The sequence below is a fragment of the Pleurodeles waltl genome, chromosome 1_1 (assembly GCF_031143425.1).
Source record: "Pleurodeles waltl isolate 20211129_DDA chromosome 1_1, aPleWal1.hap1.20221129, whole genome shotgun sequence".
Taxonomy (NCBI): Eukaryota; Metazoa; Chordata; class Amphibia; order Caudata; family Salamandridae; genus Pleurodeles; species Pleurodeles waltl.
In genome coordinates, this window is record NC_090436.1 from 358,413,587 (window position 1) to 358,434,086 (window position 20,500).

General features: G+C 42.3%; 1 protein-coding gene across 1 annotated transcript in view; it reads left to right on the top strand.

Moving 5' to 3' along the window:
* Positions 1 to 20,211, top strand: part of CWC27 (CWC27 spliceosome associated cyclophilin) — a 998,568-nt gene extending 978,357 nt beyond the window's left edge. The window contains exon 14 of the mRNA XM_069222723.1: positions 19,878 to 20,211. Within this exon, the coding sequence (XP_069078824.1) occupies positions 19,878 to 20,049 (172 nt within the window). The 3' untranslated portion in view covers positions 20,050 to 20,211. The remainder of the gene's footprint in view (positions 1 to 19,877) is intronic.
* The last annotated feature ends 289 nt before the right edge of the window (positions 20,212 to 20,500 follow it).

The window sequence follows — 20,500 nt, forward strand, 5'->3', positions numbered from 1 at the left end:
TGAGGTTTCACCACTTGATAGAGAATACGCCATGAGACTAACCATAAGCAGGTAACCTCTTTGCTCAGGACAAGTTCGCCCCATAAACAGCCAGGGAGGTCCTGGTTTTGATCCAAACTATCTAAAAATAAACTGTAGTAAGCCGCCACTTCTTTCCTACTAGGTGGGCCTTTAATCAGCAGCTCCTCCAGCTCATTTGTGTCAGGTCCCACTTCTCGTACAGAATGGGCCCAACTTTGTAGTTGCTAATAGTTAAATTTGAATAGAAACCCTGTGTCATTTCTGAAAGTTCCTCTCAGGGGTTTAGTTTCCCTTTTTGAAGTACCTGACCCCATTCTACAATGCCTGCTTCCTTTAAAGGTCGGGATAGGGAGTCCTTAAGGCACTCTGGTGTACCCAGAAATCCCATATGGGAGCGTAAATGCTGTAGTATGATAAGTTTGTAATTTTCCTTATCTGTGTCCATAGCTGAGCAGCAGCTTGCAGAACTTTCAGTCTTACTCTTTTGTAGAATTTGGGGTGACCGAATTTATACATAAATTCTACCTCATCTCCACCCTTGCTTTTTAACATGACCATCTTTAGCTGAATACCCCCTTTCCCTGATAACAAGTCTTTTGCATTCTTTAACTGAAGGGCCCAAGCATATAACTGGATATCAGGCAAAGCTATTCCTCCTTTATTATACTTCCTTCTAAGCTTCTTCCTTGCAATTTTGATTCCCTTGGAAGCCCAGATAAAACTGTCAAGTTTGGCTTGGAGTTTTTGTATCCCAACCTTCTCAAAATTTAAAGGTATCGTATTGAAGAGAAAAGTAAGTTTTGGAAGAATGGACATTTTTATTAAATGTACCCTTCTGTATAAAGTTAGCGGGAGGTGAGACCAACTTAGCAGGAGTTTATTTACCTCTCGTATTACACATTTCAAGTTTACATCTGCAATATCTTCTAAATCATTGCAGATCTTAACACATAAGTATTTTATCTCTTTTTTTTTTTACTCTATGCTCGTCATCCATGGTCCATGTCATGATTTCTGTTTTGGCCATATTAACTGAATGCCCCAACACCTTGCCAAATTCTGATTTTAAATGCTCTAGCCTATCTAACGTGGAAGATTGATTTCCAGTATAGATCATAATAACAGCCGCGTATAGTGATATTTTCTTTTCCCAGTCAATATAGGTAAATGGTTTGATTGGGTGATCCCTCTTAATCGTTAAAGCTAATGGTTCAATAGAGAGGTTAAATAATAATGGAGAGAGGGGACAGCCCTGCCTGGTTCCCCTTGTAATAGCCAATGCTGTGGTTAAATTGCCATTTAACACTAATCTGTCTGACTGGTATTTATAAATATTTCTCAAAACCCTACAAAAGTTCACTCCAAAAATAAGGTGTTCTAAAAGAGTGTTATGATATCCCCAGTTCACTCTGTCGAAGTCCTTGGTGGCATCTAATGTTATAACTGCCAGGGGAAGTTTATTTGCTTTTGCCAAATGTATTGCTCCAATCAGCTCATGGGACAACTCATGCATATATCTACCCTTTAGGAATCCCTTCTGATCACCCTGGATCACATTCCCCATCACTGAACCCAACCTATTAGCCAAAATATTGGCAAATAGTTCATAATCGTTAAGTAATATAATTGGTCTATAAGGTTCACATATCAAAGGATCCTTCCCTCATTTTAATATAAGAGTTATCACTGCTTCGTCCCATGATTTTGGGCAGTCTCTTCTTTAAGAATGGTGTTAAAGAGCTTAGGGCCAGATGTAGGAAACTCCCAAATTGCGACTTGCAATTTGCGAGTCCCTGCGACTCGCAAATTGCAAGTCGCACTTTGGGATGCAGAAAGGTGTCTCAGACACCTTCTGCGAGTCGCTATGGGGTCGGAAAGACCCACCTCATTAATATTAATGAGGTGGTTCGCAATTTGCGACCCCATAGCGACTCAGGGCACTCACGGGGATGGAGGCCTGCTGGGAACAGCAGACCTCCATGTCCGTGACTGCTTTTAAATAAAGCCGTTTTTTTTTCAAACTGCAACCCGTTTTCCTTAAAGGAAAACGAGCTGCACTTTGAAAAATAAACCGAAACCTTTTGTTTCGGTATTTTTCAGGGCAGGTAGTGGTCCATTGGACCACTGCCCGCTCTGAAAAATTATTTTTGGGTCCAGTCACAAAGGGGAAAGGTTTGCGAGTGGGTTACCATCCACTTCAAGTGGATGGTAACTGCGAGTCCATTTGCGACCGCGAACTGCGACTCGCAAATAGGAAGGGAACACCCCTTCCTATTTGCGACTCGGAAATGCATTTTGCGAGTCGGTTCCGACTCGCAAAATGCATTTCTACATACCAGATGGGGTTTAGCGACTTGTAAACGGCTTTTTTCGCCGTTTGCGAGTCGCTAAACCTTTCCTACATCTGGCCCTTAGTTAGAACCAAATTAATTATCTTTTGCATCTCTAGGTAGAATTCGATTGGTAATCCATCAGGTCCTTCCGTCTTCCCCTTTTTGCCCTTGCAGATAGCCTGAATGACCTCCCCTGGTGTTCTCGCCTCCTCCAGAACTGCCTTGTTTCCATCGGCAAGTTTTCTCATCTGTAAATCCTCAAGCCATTCTGATCTAGATGCTGCAGTTTTTGGTAGATCTGCAGAATGTAAAGACTATAAAAAACTCACAAACAAACAAACATCTTCTGCACCTCTGAGGCCTCTCTCAACACTTTTCCAGTGGCGGTGCATCTTATCTCTCCTACTTCATTTCTTGTCAAGTCCGACTTGATTTTCCAGGCCAACATTTTTCCTGCGCTTTCGCCATATTCAAAATGTGCTATTGTGCTTGCTTCCCATCTGCCTTTCACTCTGGCTTCTATAACAGCTGCTAATGAGGCCCTTTTCCATAACAGTTCATTCCATAGAGTTTCACCTTTCCTTCTGTCAGTAATTCTGTTTTCGTTCTAAGGAGGTGATGGCATGCTCAAGATCCTGTGTTATCTGCCTGCATTCCCTATTTTTCCAAGCAGAGATACTAATCAGGACACCCCTGATAAAAGCCTGATAAGAGTCCCAAACCCCATGAGGAGTGGCTGAATTCATATTGAGCTCTAAGGACTCCCTAGTCTCAATTTTCAGAGCATCCACCACCTTCGGGTCGTTTAGAAGCGACCGGTCTAAAGTCCATCTTCTCAATTGAGACTCTGAATCACACTTTACCGTTAGAACCACCGCTGCTTGATCAGACAAATGTACTGGGCAGTACACATCCTTGATGAGGAGGTGGGAATGCACACATCGGACAGTCCCTCCTGGTCAGCTGAAAGACTGTAGGTAGAAGATGCTGCAGGGGATCGGACAAATTATTTTGTGATCCCACCACAGAAAATATAGGAGATGTAAAAGCCGTCAAATTTGAAGACAGTGGTGGAAAGGGACTCCCATATATAAGGCAGTTACTAAAAGGTGTTATCTATAACTTCCATTGTATGTTGGACTGACAAGAGATCTGGCGGGCAACTGAAGCTGTCTGCAGCCAGACCTTAAAAGACAACCTTTTCAGAATTTTAAGAGGTAAAATGCATGAGCCACCTCCTGTGCTGGCTTGAAGAGCAGGTGAAGGTTAGTATTAACCTTGTATCAAAGGTTTGTTCCTAGTGGAGGTGGTAGGAGGTGAAGCTAATGTTTGGATCTTGCCTCAGGTGATGAACATCATTACTTCTGATTTATGTATGTCAATCTCAACCTGCTATCCTCTGTCCATCCATGTATAGTGTAAGTTTGTAAACAAACCCTGTAGTGTTTATTCTAGTGCAAATTAATTGAAGAAAAGCGATAATACGATGGTTGACAGACAAGCTTCACAGGACACAGTGAACCCGATAAGAGTATACATAGGCCAGGGGTGGCTCCTGCATATGGGCGGAGGAGCATCACCCCCCTGCCAGCAGCAACTGCTGTGATTCCTTTCACAAGGAAAGGATAATAAACTGTTTATTATCCCTTCCTTGTGAAAGGGGCTGGGCCACAGGGGTGACGAGCAGAAGGGAGTGCACTGTGCATGTATGTTTGGTCAACCGTCTCCGGCCAGCCAAACATACATGCGCAATAGGCTGTCTTACCACCTCCCCCCCACCCCCAATTCCGCCTCCACCCCTCCCCGCGCGTTGCCCCGTCCCCAGGAATCACCGCGAGCCGTGACTGACATAGGCATGACAATTTGACAAAATTTCCCTTGCACTCCCTTTTAAAAAGAGCTTTTTGTTTATATGAAATTTAAATATGCTGAGAAGTGTAACCCTTTAATAATTTGGTGGCAGCAGCATTTAACTTTTCTTTTACAAAGAGCATGGCTAAAAATATTAAACTATATTTATTTTGCTCTTTCCGCCGAACCGTTTTGTGTAAGAATTAACTTGTAAGTCGGAAAGCTCTCTGCCCAGTATTTTGTTGGTTTTCCATTAGTATTCCCAGTGCTGTCTAGTAGTGACACTGGTCAGCAGTTCATAGGGTCAGCTTATGATTCTTTTTTACATATCTGGATTATTATTGCTGATTTCCACGGGATGAGGATCTTGCCTGATAGCAAGGCAGCATCATAAACAGTTGTTAGAGTGGGGCCCGAAGATTGACATTTGATCTCAAAATGTCGGCGGGGATTTTATCTGTTCATGGAACTTGGTTTAGCTCTTTTAACTCAGAATTGCTTCTGTTAAAGCATATTCTGTGAATTCATTATCCAAATAATTGATGGACAGGTGTTTTAATTCAAAGTTTTTTTCTGCTGTTTAGTTGGTACTAGGGGTTGAGTAAATAGGATAATAGTGCTCCAGCCACTTGTCTGTGTCAGTTTCTGTGTCCACGTTTGAAGCAAGACCCTTGCATTTCCCATCTTACTAGGTCTCAATTGTGTGTGTTTTGTTTTCAGAGGCAGTCTAACCAGGTCCCATGCTTTTAGCCATAGTTGTTTCTTTTTGTGTTAAATCAAGAGTTTGTAGCCTCTCTCAAAGTTCCTACATTTTGTTTTGTTTCCACTGATGGACTTTGATGTCTTCCACTCAGTGCTTCTCTTAAGGCTTGTTCTTGTTTTTCCTTACCCTCTTAGCAGCTGGGCCTTTCTTCCCCCCCCCCCTCCCCCTCCCCCCCCCACCAGCGTGCTGAGCCCTTTTTTGGCTATTTGGGGTAGCTCGTGCTTAGGCCTTCATAACTTTTTGTCCACATAAGCTATCCACGTCAAATATGCATCCTTTTTTTCCAACATCCTAGGGATTCTAGAGGTACCCAGAGTTTGTGTGTTTCCCTGCAGGAGACCAAAACTACAGTGAAAGTTTTTTTTATTTTTTTTTAAATGGGAACAAAGGGCTGCCGAAGAAGGCTTGTGATTTTTTTCCCCTGAAAATGGCACCAACATAGGGTTTGCGGTGCTAAAATCACCATCTTCCCAGCTTTCAGGAACAGGCAGACTTGAATCAGAAAACCAAATTTTTCAACACAATTGTGGCATTTTACGGGGACATACTTCATTTTTACTATTTTTGGTGCTTTCAGCCTCCTTCCAGTTAGTGACAGGAATGGGTGTGAAACCAATACTGGATCCCGGAAAGCTAAGCATTTCTGGAAAGTAGACAATATTCTGAATTCAGCAAGGGGTAATTTGTGTAGATCCTGCAAGGTTTTCCTACAGAAAATAACAGCTGAAATAAAAAATATTGAAATTGAGCTGAAAAAAACTGCAATTTTTCTCCACGTTTTACTCTGTAACTTTTTCCTGCAATGTCAGATTTTTTAAAGCAATATAGTGTTACGTGTGCTGGACTCTTCTGGTTGCAGGGATATATAGGGCTTGTAGGTTCATCAAGATCCCTAGGTACCCAGAGCCAATAAATGAGCTGCACCTTGCAATGGGTTTTCATTGTATCCCGGGTATACAGCAATTCATTTGCTGAAATATAAAAAGTGAAAAATAGGTATCAAGAAAACATTTGTATTTCCAAAATGGGCATAAGATAAGGTGTTGAGAAGCAGTGGTTATTTGCACATCTCTGAATTCCGGGGTGCCCATACTAGCATGTGAATTACAGGCCATTTCTCAAATAGATGTCTTTTTTACCTACTGTCTTACATTTGGAAGGAAAAAATGTAGAGAACGACAAGGGGCAATAACACTTGTTGTGCTATTCTGTGTTCCCCCAAGTCTCCTGATAAAAATGGTACCTCACTTGCGTGGGTAGGCCTAATGCTCGCGACAGGAAAGGCAACATGGGCACATCACATTTTTACGTTGAAATCTGACGTGTATTTTGTCTCTGATCCTATGTCAGAACTGTTCTCTATAACCCGAGTGACGGCGTCAGCAGCAGTCATCCATCAAGATGCCATCTCTGCTATTGGCTAAACTGTTGCTCTAAAACACTAGCCTACGTAGACAGTCACAAAATTGCTGGTGTGTGTGCGATACGTGCAACAGTAGAGGCCTCCTTACCTGTGCTTCTTCCCTCAATCAGCACGTTCTTTCAAGACACTAAAAAAACACCTTGTTACATAACATTCGTCAGTCTTTAGCACCTCCTGCGCCCAGTCCAGCAATCATTATTGGTGCTCCCACTCCCATGTCCTCCTCCTCAGATTCCCTCATTACCATCCAGCAAAGGTGCCCTTAATCTCTCCATAGCCGCCCCCGCCCGCACTTACATTTCATTTGTATTATAGCGCAGGTAATGGCTGGCTTTACTAATGTACTCAGCTATTTACATAAAATAAAGATTTGCTCTTTGCAGTAGGCATATAAACCTTTTGCACTTCTTTATGGCACTAAAACTGCCACTAGACAAAAGTCTGATCGTTTTGTAGCATAAACATAATCACAAGACTTACTTGACTTTTTTTATTGCTGCCTAAAAGCTACAGTTGAAATGCGTCAGTTGAAGTATGTGCATTGCTTTGAAGACGCAAGCTGCAACTGCAAGACAACTGGTGGCAAAATATATATATATATATACATATATATATATATCACTTTTATATGTGGGTCTGGTTTTCCTGGAGGCCAATCGCAGCCCCCAGGGAAACCACACATGCATTGACAAAAGTGATCTATATATATATATATATATATATATATATATATATATATACGATATATCTATCTACATAGATATATCTATCTACATAGATATATCTATCTACATAGATCTATATATATATATATATATATAGATCTATATATTTTTGTAGTTGTATGGTTTCCTTGGGGGAAACCCTACAACTACTAAAAAAAAGTATTGCCCCCACAGGGGGTCGCCTTGCCCACAGGCGACCCCCTGTCAATTTCTTTCTTTTCTTTTCTTTTTTTTTTTTAAATTAGCCCCTGGGGGGGCTCGATCAAGCGTGATTGCGCTACCCCCCAGGGGGTCACCTATCTCCAGGGCGCCCATTTTCCCAGGGGGCCCGACCCCCGCAAGTGAAATCCCTGGTGTCTAGTGGTGTTTCCTGGCCCTTGATCACAGCTGGGCTGTGATCGAGGGCCAGGAAACACTTTCAGGAAGGCCTTGTGTGAAAGGGGAGAGTCTCCTCTTTCATACAAGGCCTTACCGAACGTCAGGAAGGCCGTTTGGGGCCGTTTTCCCCATCGGAGCAGGTGGATGGGTGGCAAGGGGGAAACACAGAAGAGCTTCTGTGTCTCCCAGGGGTTTAAAAAAAAAAAAAAATCCTCTGGTGCGACGCACCTGAGGATTTTTTAACCTTCTCCCTGTTGTCGGCCACTGTTCATGACCCGCACCAGGGAGGTAGTGCGGACGTCGGCCAGTGGCCGACACATGCAGCAAAGTGGTTAAGGCATTCATCATCGAACCATACCAAGTTGTTTATTTTATTTCTGATGTAATATTATTGTCTTGTTTGTGATTGTGAGTATAGATGCGTCAGGGTCTCAAACCTAAGGAGAATTTCTGCAGCCACCTCTGGACTTTCTTCTAACTTGATGATCAAATAATTTTTGTCTTTGAGAGCTCCATTCAGCTTAGCATCTTATTAGATAGCAAGGATAGGTACCCGTCGATTACGCTCTTTAAAGGTTTAACCGTCAGACTATAAGTTCACAGTATTGGCTCAGTTTTATGGCATTTGTATTTCAAGTTCTGCACCGCAAGTGTTGAAAATAATGGATCATGGTCACATTCCATTCGACTTTGAACTATCAAGTCTGCCACATTCTGCCATGCGTCAATGCTGATTATGATATATTCAATGACGCTCAGACAGTTATTAGCTCTATAAGTTTCTCTTGCTGGTGTAATGGATATAGTTTTCCATTTAGTGAGCAAAGCCTGCACAATGCCATAATTGTGACAAGAAAGATGTCTTCCTAGGTTTCTCTAGAGCGTTCTGATGTAAAGGGAGGTATACCCCTGGCATGTTCCTCATGGCAATGCCTGCATTCAGTAAGGACTTGTGGTTTGATATTAATATCAAGGTATATATAACTTTGGTTACTTTGTTTCGATTTGCTTCTGTTGTTCTTGAATGTGATTGATGGATTCAACTGATTATAGCACCTGCTGTTTCCCATTGTTTTTATCAAAAGGTAAATATGTGTTAAAAGGATTCATAATCATAGAGTCATTTTTCAAAATGAGAAGCTATATGTTATTAGGAATTGCATAAAATTTAGCCCCGAAAGATAATATAACAGAAATCGATAGGGTCAGGCTGCTGCTTAGTCTGCCCTTAGTTGATTTGGTGTCTGGCAGATAGTATTATAGTCAGTTATATAGCGACCAGGTTTTCTGAAATATACAAAACACTGATGTATAGATAGAAAGGTTTCCTGGAAGCAGCAGAATACCTGCGGTTTTATGAAGGCCTCCCAGTCTTTGTCTACAATTTTATGTTTTAGTTCAGCAGTATTCCAACTTAATATTGTGCATATTTGTATATATTCTGTGCCCGCCTGATTATTATGGATTGAAAAATGAATTGTGTCCTGAGATATGCTCAACTACAGAATATCGTCAAAGGTCTACAGTCTATGCATCACGTTCAATATAAGAGAAGCATCTCTGCATTAAGTGTGAGGGCCACACCTACTTGAATTTAAACAAAGCTATCCGGTCCAGCAGGTGCCTAAAACTAAAGATCACGTGCCTACTGAGGAGTCATGGAGGGAAAAAGGGCCACGCTTCCCATGGAATCGGAGTCCGAGCCGCCCTCCCGTGATGTATTGCGCTGTCCTGATAAGCACTGGCACGTAGCTGGGAAGCCGAACAAAGCACCTCCAGCTGGCCCATCAGAGCTTGTTGCGAGGAGGGTATAAGACCACCAGCAGTCTCAGGGGAGCCAGCCAGCCGGGCGAGGGCAAGGTCGAGGGCGAGCTCGACGTCTTTTCATTTGGGGCTGTGGGAGCTCCCAAGTCACTGGGTCTGTTGAGGTCAGGAAAGGTGTTGTCCAGCCATGTTCTCAAAAAAGAGTACTGTCTTAGCATGTTGAATAAGTAACTTCGCTGGGAACAGTAATGCGTAAGTGACTCCAGCAGTTCGTAGATCTCTTTTGATGACTTGAAAAGTAGCTCACCTCCGATGAACTGCCACTGTGTAATCTGGGAACTTTGAAAATATAAAAATACATAACTATTACATTTAATAATTATGACTTAAAAGGGTAAAAAATTATACAGCGCCTTTTCCTTGTTTGTCCCGCTCCTGTCTCATCATTTTATTCATTTCCCTAAACACTTCTTCTCAGCCTTCTTTAAAATTTTCACCATATGTGAAAGTTCAAGATTGGGTCACCTGGTTTTAGGCATGCTATTACTTCTTGTCTGCATGTCCTTATGCCACGTTGATTAAAATGCGCTTTTAGCCAGCATTTCCTCTCTTGCTCTAGGTCGGGGCACAGACATAAAAGGTGAATCACATTCCACTTACCCTTATTACATAACCTACACACTACCTTAGGGCTCTCCTTCCCCCCTACATAATCTTTTTCATCACCAGGTAACTTCCCTAGTCGGATATGCAGAAATTCCATTCTTAGAGCAGGGGACCAGCCTTCTTCGAAATAGAGCCGTTGTCGTAAACATTTATACCCATTTAATACCCCCCAAGCATGCAATCTTTTCGATAATATTTCTTTATCCTTCAGTAGAGATAACATCTTGGTTTTGTTTTTCACTACTCTTTTGAAACATGCTACAGTTAGGTTGCATTCCCAGCTTTCTTGCAGCCCTACGTTGTACGACAGGATTGGCGCCTTTACCCGGGCGGCCCCAAGCAGCACATCTTGGTCCTTGTAGTTCAAAATTTTCACGACTATGGGTCAAGGATGGGTGCCTGGGTTAGGTTTTTTTGTCGGAACTCTGTGGGCTCTCTCAACTACGAATATATCTGAGAGCCCCTACAGGGGGAACCACCGTCCGGAGCCATCCTCTATGTGTTATGTTAGCCCTTGTCCTTCAGTTCCTTCCAGGAGCCCCAGGATTTGAATATTGTTCCTACCAGCGCGCCCCTCAGCGTCTTCAGCTCTCTCTTGTAGTAGCTCCATTTGCTGAGTTAGCTTTTTGATCTGTGTGTCATGGGTTGCACTGGCAGGCTCTAACATGGTAAGCTTTGACTCATTGTTCTTGACCCTATCCACTAATTTACAGTGTTCATCTTGATGAAGGATTCTTCAGTGGTAAGAGCCCCTATCTTCTGTTTGATGGGCAGTCGGGACAAATTTCTCAGAGGATGAGGTTTAATTTGTCTTGGGGCAGCGCCTGGGCTGTGGGAGGAATACAGGACAATTAAATATGAGCTATGGAGTCTTCAGAGGGCGCCCAGGAGTTTTTTGGCACCCGTTTTTGTTTTAGATTTTCTCTTCTCGCCACACAGAAGGTCACGTGCAGTTTATGCTAATTACTGGTAGTATGTGTCAGCAACAGCAGCGAGCACCAGCTTTCACCTTTGTAAAATTGGGGATCAAGGGCCCGGTGTGTGAGCCCCAAATCACAGTGTCTACAAACTACTTTTCTGGTCTTCGTTACTCTGGAGGAGGCAGGCGCGCCAGTTAGTCTTGTTCTCTTGCGCCGTATGTCCACAGTTGTGTTCTCAGTTAAGGTGCACAACACTGGTTCTCCGGCCTTCGCTGTTCAAACAGTAAGCCCCTCCATTGCTAGCATGCAGGAATATAATCTGGACTATGAACGCCTCATTATTCATAAACATAACGTTGTTCTGGGCTTTATAGGCCCTCGGGTGGACAAGATGGCTCTGCGCGACCTGTAGTGTTTTTTTTGTTCCCGCTTGTATTCTGTCCAATACTGTTGGTAAAGTTTATAGGCCCCACTCACAGTTTAGTTAATCCAATCATCCCCGGGGGGCCCAACAAGGTTGCCATATAAAATGCTCTGATCGACGTGCCCACTTCCCAGATCACAGGAGGGGTTCTCCACGTTGCCTCGTGGAGGCAAGGAGCAGGCACGGGGCCTCCTCAATATCATCGGCCCGCCATCTCCCACTCACCTCTAAATGCCTTGTGGGCACTAGGCCCCGATCTCTTCATGCCAGAGGCCTTCCCTTAGCTAGTGCTGTGATGCTTGTCAGTCCGGTGAGCAGAAGGTTGTACCAGCTCTGCTGGCGCAGAAGGAGTCATTGGGCACGCCAATCGTACCCAGCTTCCACAGCCCAGACTTGCAGAAGTGAGGAGTGGGCTCCATGGCCCCCGCTGATTATGTCGGCCTGTCTGCTCCCACTCTCCTCCATCCTTCCATCGGACGCAAGGCTGCGCTCTCTTCCAGGATGGGTCCGGACTATCAATCAGGTGGCCTCACCTGTCTCCACAGAGCCAGGAGGCGCCTGCAGTCACACAGAGTCCTCCCGGCTCCCGCAGCACTACTTCATGGAGGTCAGGAGCGGGCCCACGGGCCGTCACAATGCCAACGGCTCACCCACTCCCACTCACCTCCAGGTGACCACCGGGGTTCTAGGCTCTATCCCCTTCACTGGTGCAGTCTGTTCCTGGCCAAGTCAGCTCCGCCATTTGTAGTCGACGGTGTAGCAGAGTCTGCACCGGAAATTTGTGTGGGCTGCGCGATGCGCCTGGCCCAGGCCGCTCTGTGTTCCTCAATTTCAATTTGGCCTCTCAGTGATTCATTTCGCTTCTCCACTGCACCCTTGTTCCGGTGTTCATGCTTCTTAGTTCTATGGGGCCTGCACCATGCATTTAATAAAGGATTACAGTAGATTTATTGGGGCCGGCCCGGGAGCTCTACCGCTACACGTCTGCCATCTTAGGCGCCACGCGCCATGCCCCCACCCCCGGTCTTGATCCTTTGATGTTGTAGATTTTAGGAATGTCTCTGTCATCAAATCTTGATGCTAAATTTGTTATTCTTTAAGTGCTGTTTTCTTTATGTTGGTCAGTTTCAGGAAGGTTTGTTTGAATGGTGTTTGTTTTTGTATCAGTGTGTGAACCAGTATGGGTTCTGTGAATGTGAGTATGCAGTTTACCAATTTCATTACATGGTAGTTCTGGGTGAGGTTTCACAGAACAATTTTGTGTGTTCTCTACCCACTCTTCCTGATGAGATAAATATTCAGTCAATGTTTGATTGTATCCACCTTGTTTGGCTTTTGTTGGGAGTAAAGTTGTGTTTTCATAATTTTTTCTGCAGCTACTGTTTCCTTTTTGATTTTTGTTTGCTATCATTCTTAGTGTTAGGGCATGCTAAGGTCTCTAACGTAAGAGAGTAATTGGATTTATGATGTTAGTTTCACCGCTGTTCCTCCCAAGCAGCAGACAATGTGCTGTGTCTGGAACCATCCAGTGTTAATTTGTGTAAGCTAAGGGCTGGAGGTTTTTCTGTTACAGTCTCTAGGCCTACTCATACAAGTGAGGTACTTTTTGTGTAGGTGGTGTTATGGGAGGCTTGTGGTTATGCTGGGTGACTGGCAATTTGTGGCTCTCCTCAGATTCCAGAAGTTGTACTCACAGAATTTAATAAAAGTGTGTCAAAGTTTGATGTTTGCTAAAGTTATCTGAGTAGGAAACTTGGGGAGAGCAACACAGATCACCCCACCTGGATTGCGGAGGTTGCCTAGTTTCCAAAAATGTGCATGTTTGCAAGGTTTCCCTAGGTGCCAGCTGAGCTATGGCCCAGTATCCACAGCTACGTACTTTGCAAAACAAAAGAGTCACTTTTAAGTGTAAAAAATGGGATGTGGAGTCTTGAAGCAGTGCTAAATGGTAAGAAATATGTGACTCCTCGCAGATTCCAGAAATTTATATAAATGTGTGTATTGTCAAATTCTGGGGTTTACAGTGGCTACTGGGTAGGAAAAACGGGTGAGAGACATGCATGTCCCCCCACCTTGGATTCCCCTGGGTGTCTAACAAAAATGTTCTGGTTTGCTAGGTTTCTCTAGGGCTGACTGAGGGCCCAAAATCCACAGCAACTCACATTGCATAAACAGAGTCAGTTTTCAGTGGAAAATGTGATGTGTCGATGTTCCATTTTGGGCTCTTTCCTACCGTGGGCACCACCCACACAAGTGAGGTACCATTTTTATCTGGAGACATGTATGAACACAAAATAGTATATTGGTTATTGCCAAATGGATTTATCTGCATTTGTACCTTCCAAATGTTAGTGTGTAACAAAGGACACATTTTGAAAAATACCCTCTGAATCATATGCTAGTGTAGGTACCCACAAATTCAGAAATGTACATATAACCACTGCTCAAATACCCATTATCTGGTATACATTTATTACATACATAAGTTTCCTTCACACCCATTTTTCACTCTTTATATGTTACCATATGAATTGCTCTATTCTCGATACACAATGAAAACCATTCTAAAGTGCTGCTCATTTTGTTGGCTCTGGGTACCTCGGCTTCTTGGTCAACCTTCAAATCCTGTATATCCCCAAAGAGTCTAGCGGACATAATGGTATATTCTTTTTGGAAATTGGCAATTGCAAAAAGAAGTTACATCAGTTGCTGTTTTTTCCTACTCATTTTCAAAAATCTTTTTATTTATTTAAACTGTTAGTTTCTTTTGAAAACCATGAGGGATCTACAGAAGTCCCCCTTGCTGATTTCAGAATATTGTTGCCCCTTCACAATTGGATAGCTCTCCAGGATCACCAATGGGCTTTACACCACTTCCCACCACAAACTGGAAGTAGTTTGAAAGCACTAAACTTAGGAAAAATGGGCTACCTTGAAAAAATGCCAAAACTGAGATGAATAAAAATATATTGTTTTTGATTCAGCGCTGCATGTTCCTGAATGCTGCAAAGATAGTGACTTTAGCACAGAAAACCTTTTGTGGATGCCATATCAGACACTTTTTTGAGAAACCCTTTTTTGCTATTTTTCCCAAAAATATCGAAATGTAGGTATATTTTGGCTATTGTCTCAGTCCCTTCCAGGAAAATCCACAAACCCTGGGTACCTTTGGAATCCCACATGATGGTGAGAAAAAAGGGTGCAGATTTGTCCTGGATACGTTATGTGGAAAAACGTCATGGAGGTCTAAGCAAAAGTACCCCAAATAGCCCAAAAAAAGGGCTCAGCCTTGAGGCAGAAAAGCCTCAGTAAAGGGTTCAGAGCACTTCAGACTTATGTAATTGTGACTTTGGTGGACGAGAAATGAAATGCACCTCAGGCTGCTGTGTTCTAAAAGGAAGAGACCCTTGAAGCAATTTCTCTGCTTCATATTGTAATGTACATAATGTAAGAACATGGAAAAAGGCTTTGGGTTTATGTATGAGGAGGGAGTCACAGAACATATATTCACCAGTCTCTTTTTACATCCTGGCAGCATACAAGTCAACAAGATATATTTTAATTACTCCTTTGAACGAAAGAAGCTTGGAATACATTTTTGTAATACTTGTATAACTGAAGGTGCTATTTGTATAAATTAATGCTATCTATTGTATGGCTGTTAGCTGAAACAAACAATATGTGAATTTGAGTTAACGTGCTATTTGAGGCAAACCTAGAATACCCATATCTGATAGAGAATTCTAGTTGCAGATTCCTCACCTTAGAATTTCCCCAGGCGTCTGTTTGTATCTGGAGATTTTTCTTCGAGCAGTACCTCTGATCGTCGTCAGGTATCGTTGGTCGACTCTGCGTCTGTCATTGGCCTACTTCTGGGTGGGCCCTGTGCCTCCCTGACCTTCCAGGAGTTGGAACTACCACTTCCCAACTCAGAGTTTTACAAGGCCATGCACCTCATTTTTGGGCAGGCCAGCCCTGTTCAAGAGCCCTCAGGCACCATTGCCTTGTGAGGGGCCACTTTGGGTTCTGCACCACAGCATTGGATCCGAGGGGCACCCAAGGAATGGTTCGCAGACCCACCTCCAGGCGTGGTATTGCTTGGGTATCTATACTTAGGTAAGTAATCTGCAACTGGCAGATCAGATGAACAAGTTACTTATCTTCGGTAACAATGTATCTGATAGAGACATATTCTAGTTGAAGATTCCTTACCAACCCACCCATATTCCCTGCTGTGCGAACTGATTTTTAGGGCCTGGGATTTCCCTTTCAGGGCTCTAGTTCTGGTGCACCAGTATCAGTGTTCTTCATGGCTTTGCACTTCTGGCTTGGAAAGTGGTGAAAAGAAACTGACATCAGTGTGCCGGGGTGGCACTTATGAATGACCCGTAATGTCATATCCGGTGACCATGACACAAACAACGGACGTGGAGTTGACCGACACTACCTGACGGCGTGTAGGGTTACTGCTCGAAGAAAAATCTCCAGATACAGACTGACACGTGGGGAAATTCTAAGGTAAGGAATCTGCAACTAGAAAAGGTCTCTACCAGATAAGTCGTTAGAGATGATAAGTAACTTGTTCTTCTCTGCATGCCTTTGTCTTTAATAGGAGTCTATGCTATCTGTGGACCAAGCCAAGGTAACCTCCTAGACCTAGAAAATCATTGTTCCTTCAGCTCACACCCAAAAAACTCTGATTTCTCCAGGACTACAGCCCTCAAAGCTAATCCAGTATGTCACTATGGAAAGCCCTGAATGCATGACTAATCCTCCAACATTGTATCTCCTTAGGTCCATGTTCTCAATTAAGATGGATGGAAAAATTCCCTTATTAATATATGTAATCAGTTAAAAAAAATAGAGAGGAAGTACCCTTAGATCCCAATATTCTAGTCTTTGGCACATTGCAATTGAACTCTTCGGTCTACCCTCTTATCAACTTAGTTTGATCCATTTCTGGGAGGACAGATATTAGTGTACCATTTCACTATGAATGTTTCTGCTTTGCACCTGCCATAAAATCACCTGGACATTCTGACTCGAGCTTGAAACTGTGTATAACAGTTGGTAGTTAGGATCATCATAAGAACTTGAGTGTAAATTACTTTTTTGAGCAATCAGTACCTGAGCATGAGTATCATCAATGTGAGAAGAACGACCAGCATCGGTTTACCACATGTATGAAAATCTTTACATTATTATTTGTTTTTTTTCACCCTAAGTACCAATTGTTAATATATTGTTGACACACCAGGCTCACTGGATGGCTCGGTTTGCTGGATGGTCGGGTTCACCCGATGGCCTTATGAGTGTCATTCATTTTGCAAAAGAGCTAAACAATACATATGTTTAAGAGGGTTAATAAATAGCTACCTGTTCCCTGAATTATCCAGATTGCAGCACTTTGGGGGTAGTGACTGTGACCCAAGTCTAGGTTTTTGTCCAAGTCCTCAAATACACTGTTGTATAACCATTTTAGTGATGTCGCTGGGTACGTTATTTTAGCAACCAGGCCTGCTACTTGTGTTCTTTAGTCTAGTGACATTTTATTTTGCTTCATTTTATTCTTTTAGAATCGTCCACATTTGTGGTGGTGTTTCGTTTTCTTTATCTAGTTGGTCTTTCGCCTAGGAAAGCATTAAATTTTGTAGCATGATATTCTTTTCATTCTGTGCTTTCCTCAAGGCTTCAGTGAGATAGGATTGTCAGCAGAAGTGGTACATTGAGTCTCTAACATTCACAGAAACACACGTAATTTTACGTGGGGACATTTTCTCAGAACATATTTTTTTTGGTTAGAAAAATACTTCTCTGTCCCATACACGTTAGAGGAAGGTTCCAGCCAGAAGACCATGACTGCATGCTGTTTGATTTAGTTACAGCAGCTTTCGCAGCCCACCGGTTCCCTGGCTTTCATGGGGCTGGTGTCTCTATAGATTACAGACATCTTCACCACTCATATTCAGGTATGGGGGATGACGTCTTCCTAGGGGGGGAATCCTGAAGGGCGGATTAGGGCTTATCCTGCTGTGCTCTAATATAGCTCAAGTAGGAATCGCATATAGTGTGTTTGGTGACAGTATGGTGGGACTTTTCCTGTGTTTCATTCTCCTTGTCACCATTTTGCATCTAGTATGTTTCTTCATTCTGATTACTGCATTTAATGCCATTATATCTAGTTTGCAGCTGATTCAATAAATCTTATTGAACCATTTTCTGCTCCATCACCATTTCCTTGAGATGTCATTATGTCATGCACCCAGTTGCCACAAATCATCCCTGCTCTTGGACGGATATGAGGTGCTGCTAGCTGACCGAAAATGGATTAGGCCTACAGTCGTCACATGGTCTGGGATAGGACTCAGTTCCCCACAATTCAGGTGATGCTTCCGCCCAAATCCAGCAGCCTCATTATTATAATGAGAGCCCACGTGACAACACATACATAGAGGTTTTGGAACCAGAACTTTACCTGGTGGTGATACAGATTAAAAGGCTGTGCAAGGCTGACTGCGAATCATCGAACCTTGAGGTACTCATTAGTGTGCCCTTGCCTCGCCTATTTGCACAGAACAAAACGGGAGAAGTACATGATTATGCTCATCAAACAACTTCATATATCTCTGTGAACAGCAACCTATTTTAGTTTGGTTTAACAACTCAGTCAACCCTTCCTTCAGAGCCTAGATACATGCGGAGATCAGTATCAAGCACTTATGCTGTCCTTGGGTCTTCTCAAAGTTCTGAACTTTGCCAGGATGTTGCAATGTCTTCCTGTGTAGTTGTCAGAGAAGGGGTCACTTATCTGACCACTAATAAGCGTAAATCCATAATAAGCTTAAAATCCTTGAGCTGGATTGTAGGTAGAGATCTTGTACCTGGTGTCTTGCAAGTGTCTGAACACCTTGCCCATGTGACTAGCCGAAGTAGTCGAACAAAATTCAAGAAGAGCAAAAAACTTTCCTGCATCACAGACTGTGAAATAATAATCATAAGTATTAGAACAAGCCCAAAGCTTACATCAAGCCAAATTGACGAGCTTGAATTGATTTCCAGAGCTTTACCGACTCTGCAGTGCTACAAAAAACATTTCTGAACCATTTCAAAATCATACATTTTGTAAGGCATTTTCCACTGTTACCTCTATTTTTATACTTGGGTTTAAAGTATTTTTATTCCAAGTTCCTTTTCAATTGCTATTATTTCTTTATTTTGATAATGCTGATGTTTGTGAACACCTGCTGGTTACATTTGTTTTTTACGTGCCTATACTGCGCTGAAACGCTTTTCGTTGTCTCTTGCACCCAAACACTTCTTCCCTTATGTACTACTGAGCTCGGCCAACCTACCAAACAGTAAGCCTGGGGAAACCTCAGGGAATGCAATGTGTAGTTAACTGTCCCTGGTTTGAGAAGACTTTGGTTTGCTACCCTTCTTGATAGTCCTTTCGGCTTTCAGATCACTGAAGTGCATACAGAAATGTTCTGAAAAAAAGGGAACACCCTTGTTTTCTACGTAAAGAGGAAAACTAACCACTCCAGAACCAGTTCCTGTAACATGCAGTCAGATTTATGGATCACCAGTACTAATGACAGCTAGAAGAGTTTAAGTGTGAAAGCATCCCCATCATGATCAGGTCATCCAGAGAGGAAGCTCCATCTCTTTTGAATAAACAAGATTATGATGAAGTATTATGCATTTTATATCGGGAACACATATACATTGTTCTAATGTATTATTTGTAGTAATTTCACTCTTATATGATGCTTTTTTTCACAGAGCTTTCCATAACAAATCGATACTGATGTTCCTTTTATTGACCCTGGAAGGTTTAAGCACTAAGGGCCACATTCACGTACATTACAAATTGCAATTTCCTAATTGCTAAACCATGCAAACCGCAGTCAGGAAATCGCAATTTTCAATGTACGGAACTCTATTCAGTTTGAGTTGTGATTCCCAGTGGGTCGCAAATAGACCTATCACATTAATATTCATGAGGTATGTCGCAATTTGCCCCCCATTGGGAGTCGCAGAAAACACAGGGATGGTGGCCTTCTAGGGACAGCAGACCACCATGTCCATGTTTTCTTTTAAATAAAGCAACTTTTTTTTTTTTTTTTTTAATGCAGCCCGTTTTCCTTGAAGGAAAATTGGATGTGTTTCAAAAAGTAAAATTAAAAGTTTTAGTTTCATTTTTAAGAGTAGGCACTTTTGTAAAATAGGGTTTGGTACATACAAAAATTTTTTCTTTCTGGTTGCAAACGGTGCGCGACCAGTGCAAACTTTTGTACATGTGACCCTTAATTACTCAAGAATAGATATATGTGTAATGTTTTAGGTTGATTTCTCCTGTGGCGGTGTGTTACATTTACGCATTTATGATAATATCGTGCTATGTATTTCCAATACTGTCATTTATTCACTTGGAATTTCTGAGTGCTTTTTGATCTAATAAAAAAACAAGGGCATACACAGTTTGGTTTAAGGATAGCGTTCATGTGTAAACATTCAAACCTGAATTAATATTGTTGTATTGTGCAGTCATATGCGTACCATCTGAATCAACCCTAAAATTACATCACTTCATGTCTGTTTTCTTTCAGGATGTCCCATGTCCTGCAATTTGATGATAAAAGTAAGAAAGTCAAGGACGCAACCATGCAGGATGAAGATACTTTTGAAATATATGATCCTCGAAATCCCGTCAATAAAAGAAGGAGAGAAGAAAGCAAAAAGATCCTCAAAGAGAAGAAAGAAAGGAAAACCTTGATGTAGTTAATGGAAATGTTTTCAAACAACAAATCATATTTTTCTTGAAATGTGAACTTAAAAAAGACTTTTTAGAAAACGTAGATTCTAATTATGCTATTCCTGAAGTGTCAAGATAAATATTTTATAGCTGGTTTACCTCTGTGAATTAAAATGGAATCAATATTTCTAATTGGTCTAATGTTATTCTATATGCAGTCCAACACTTAATTTTCTGTTGCTCTAATTTTTGGTAATCCGTCCTCCACAACGAGTATGCTAATAATTTACATGCACACATTGTGCTCTGTTATCTTCTATTTTTCTCTAAGGAATGCTCCGATTGGGTTCTTCAGTGTTTGGTTCCTTCTCAGATAATGCTCTACCAATTAAACCAGTGGTCTTCAAACTTTTTAATACTGTGCCTCCCCCTTGAAAAAAAAATCATTGGGGTCCCCCTCTGGATTTTTCACAATTA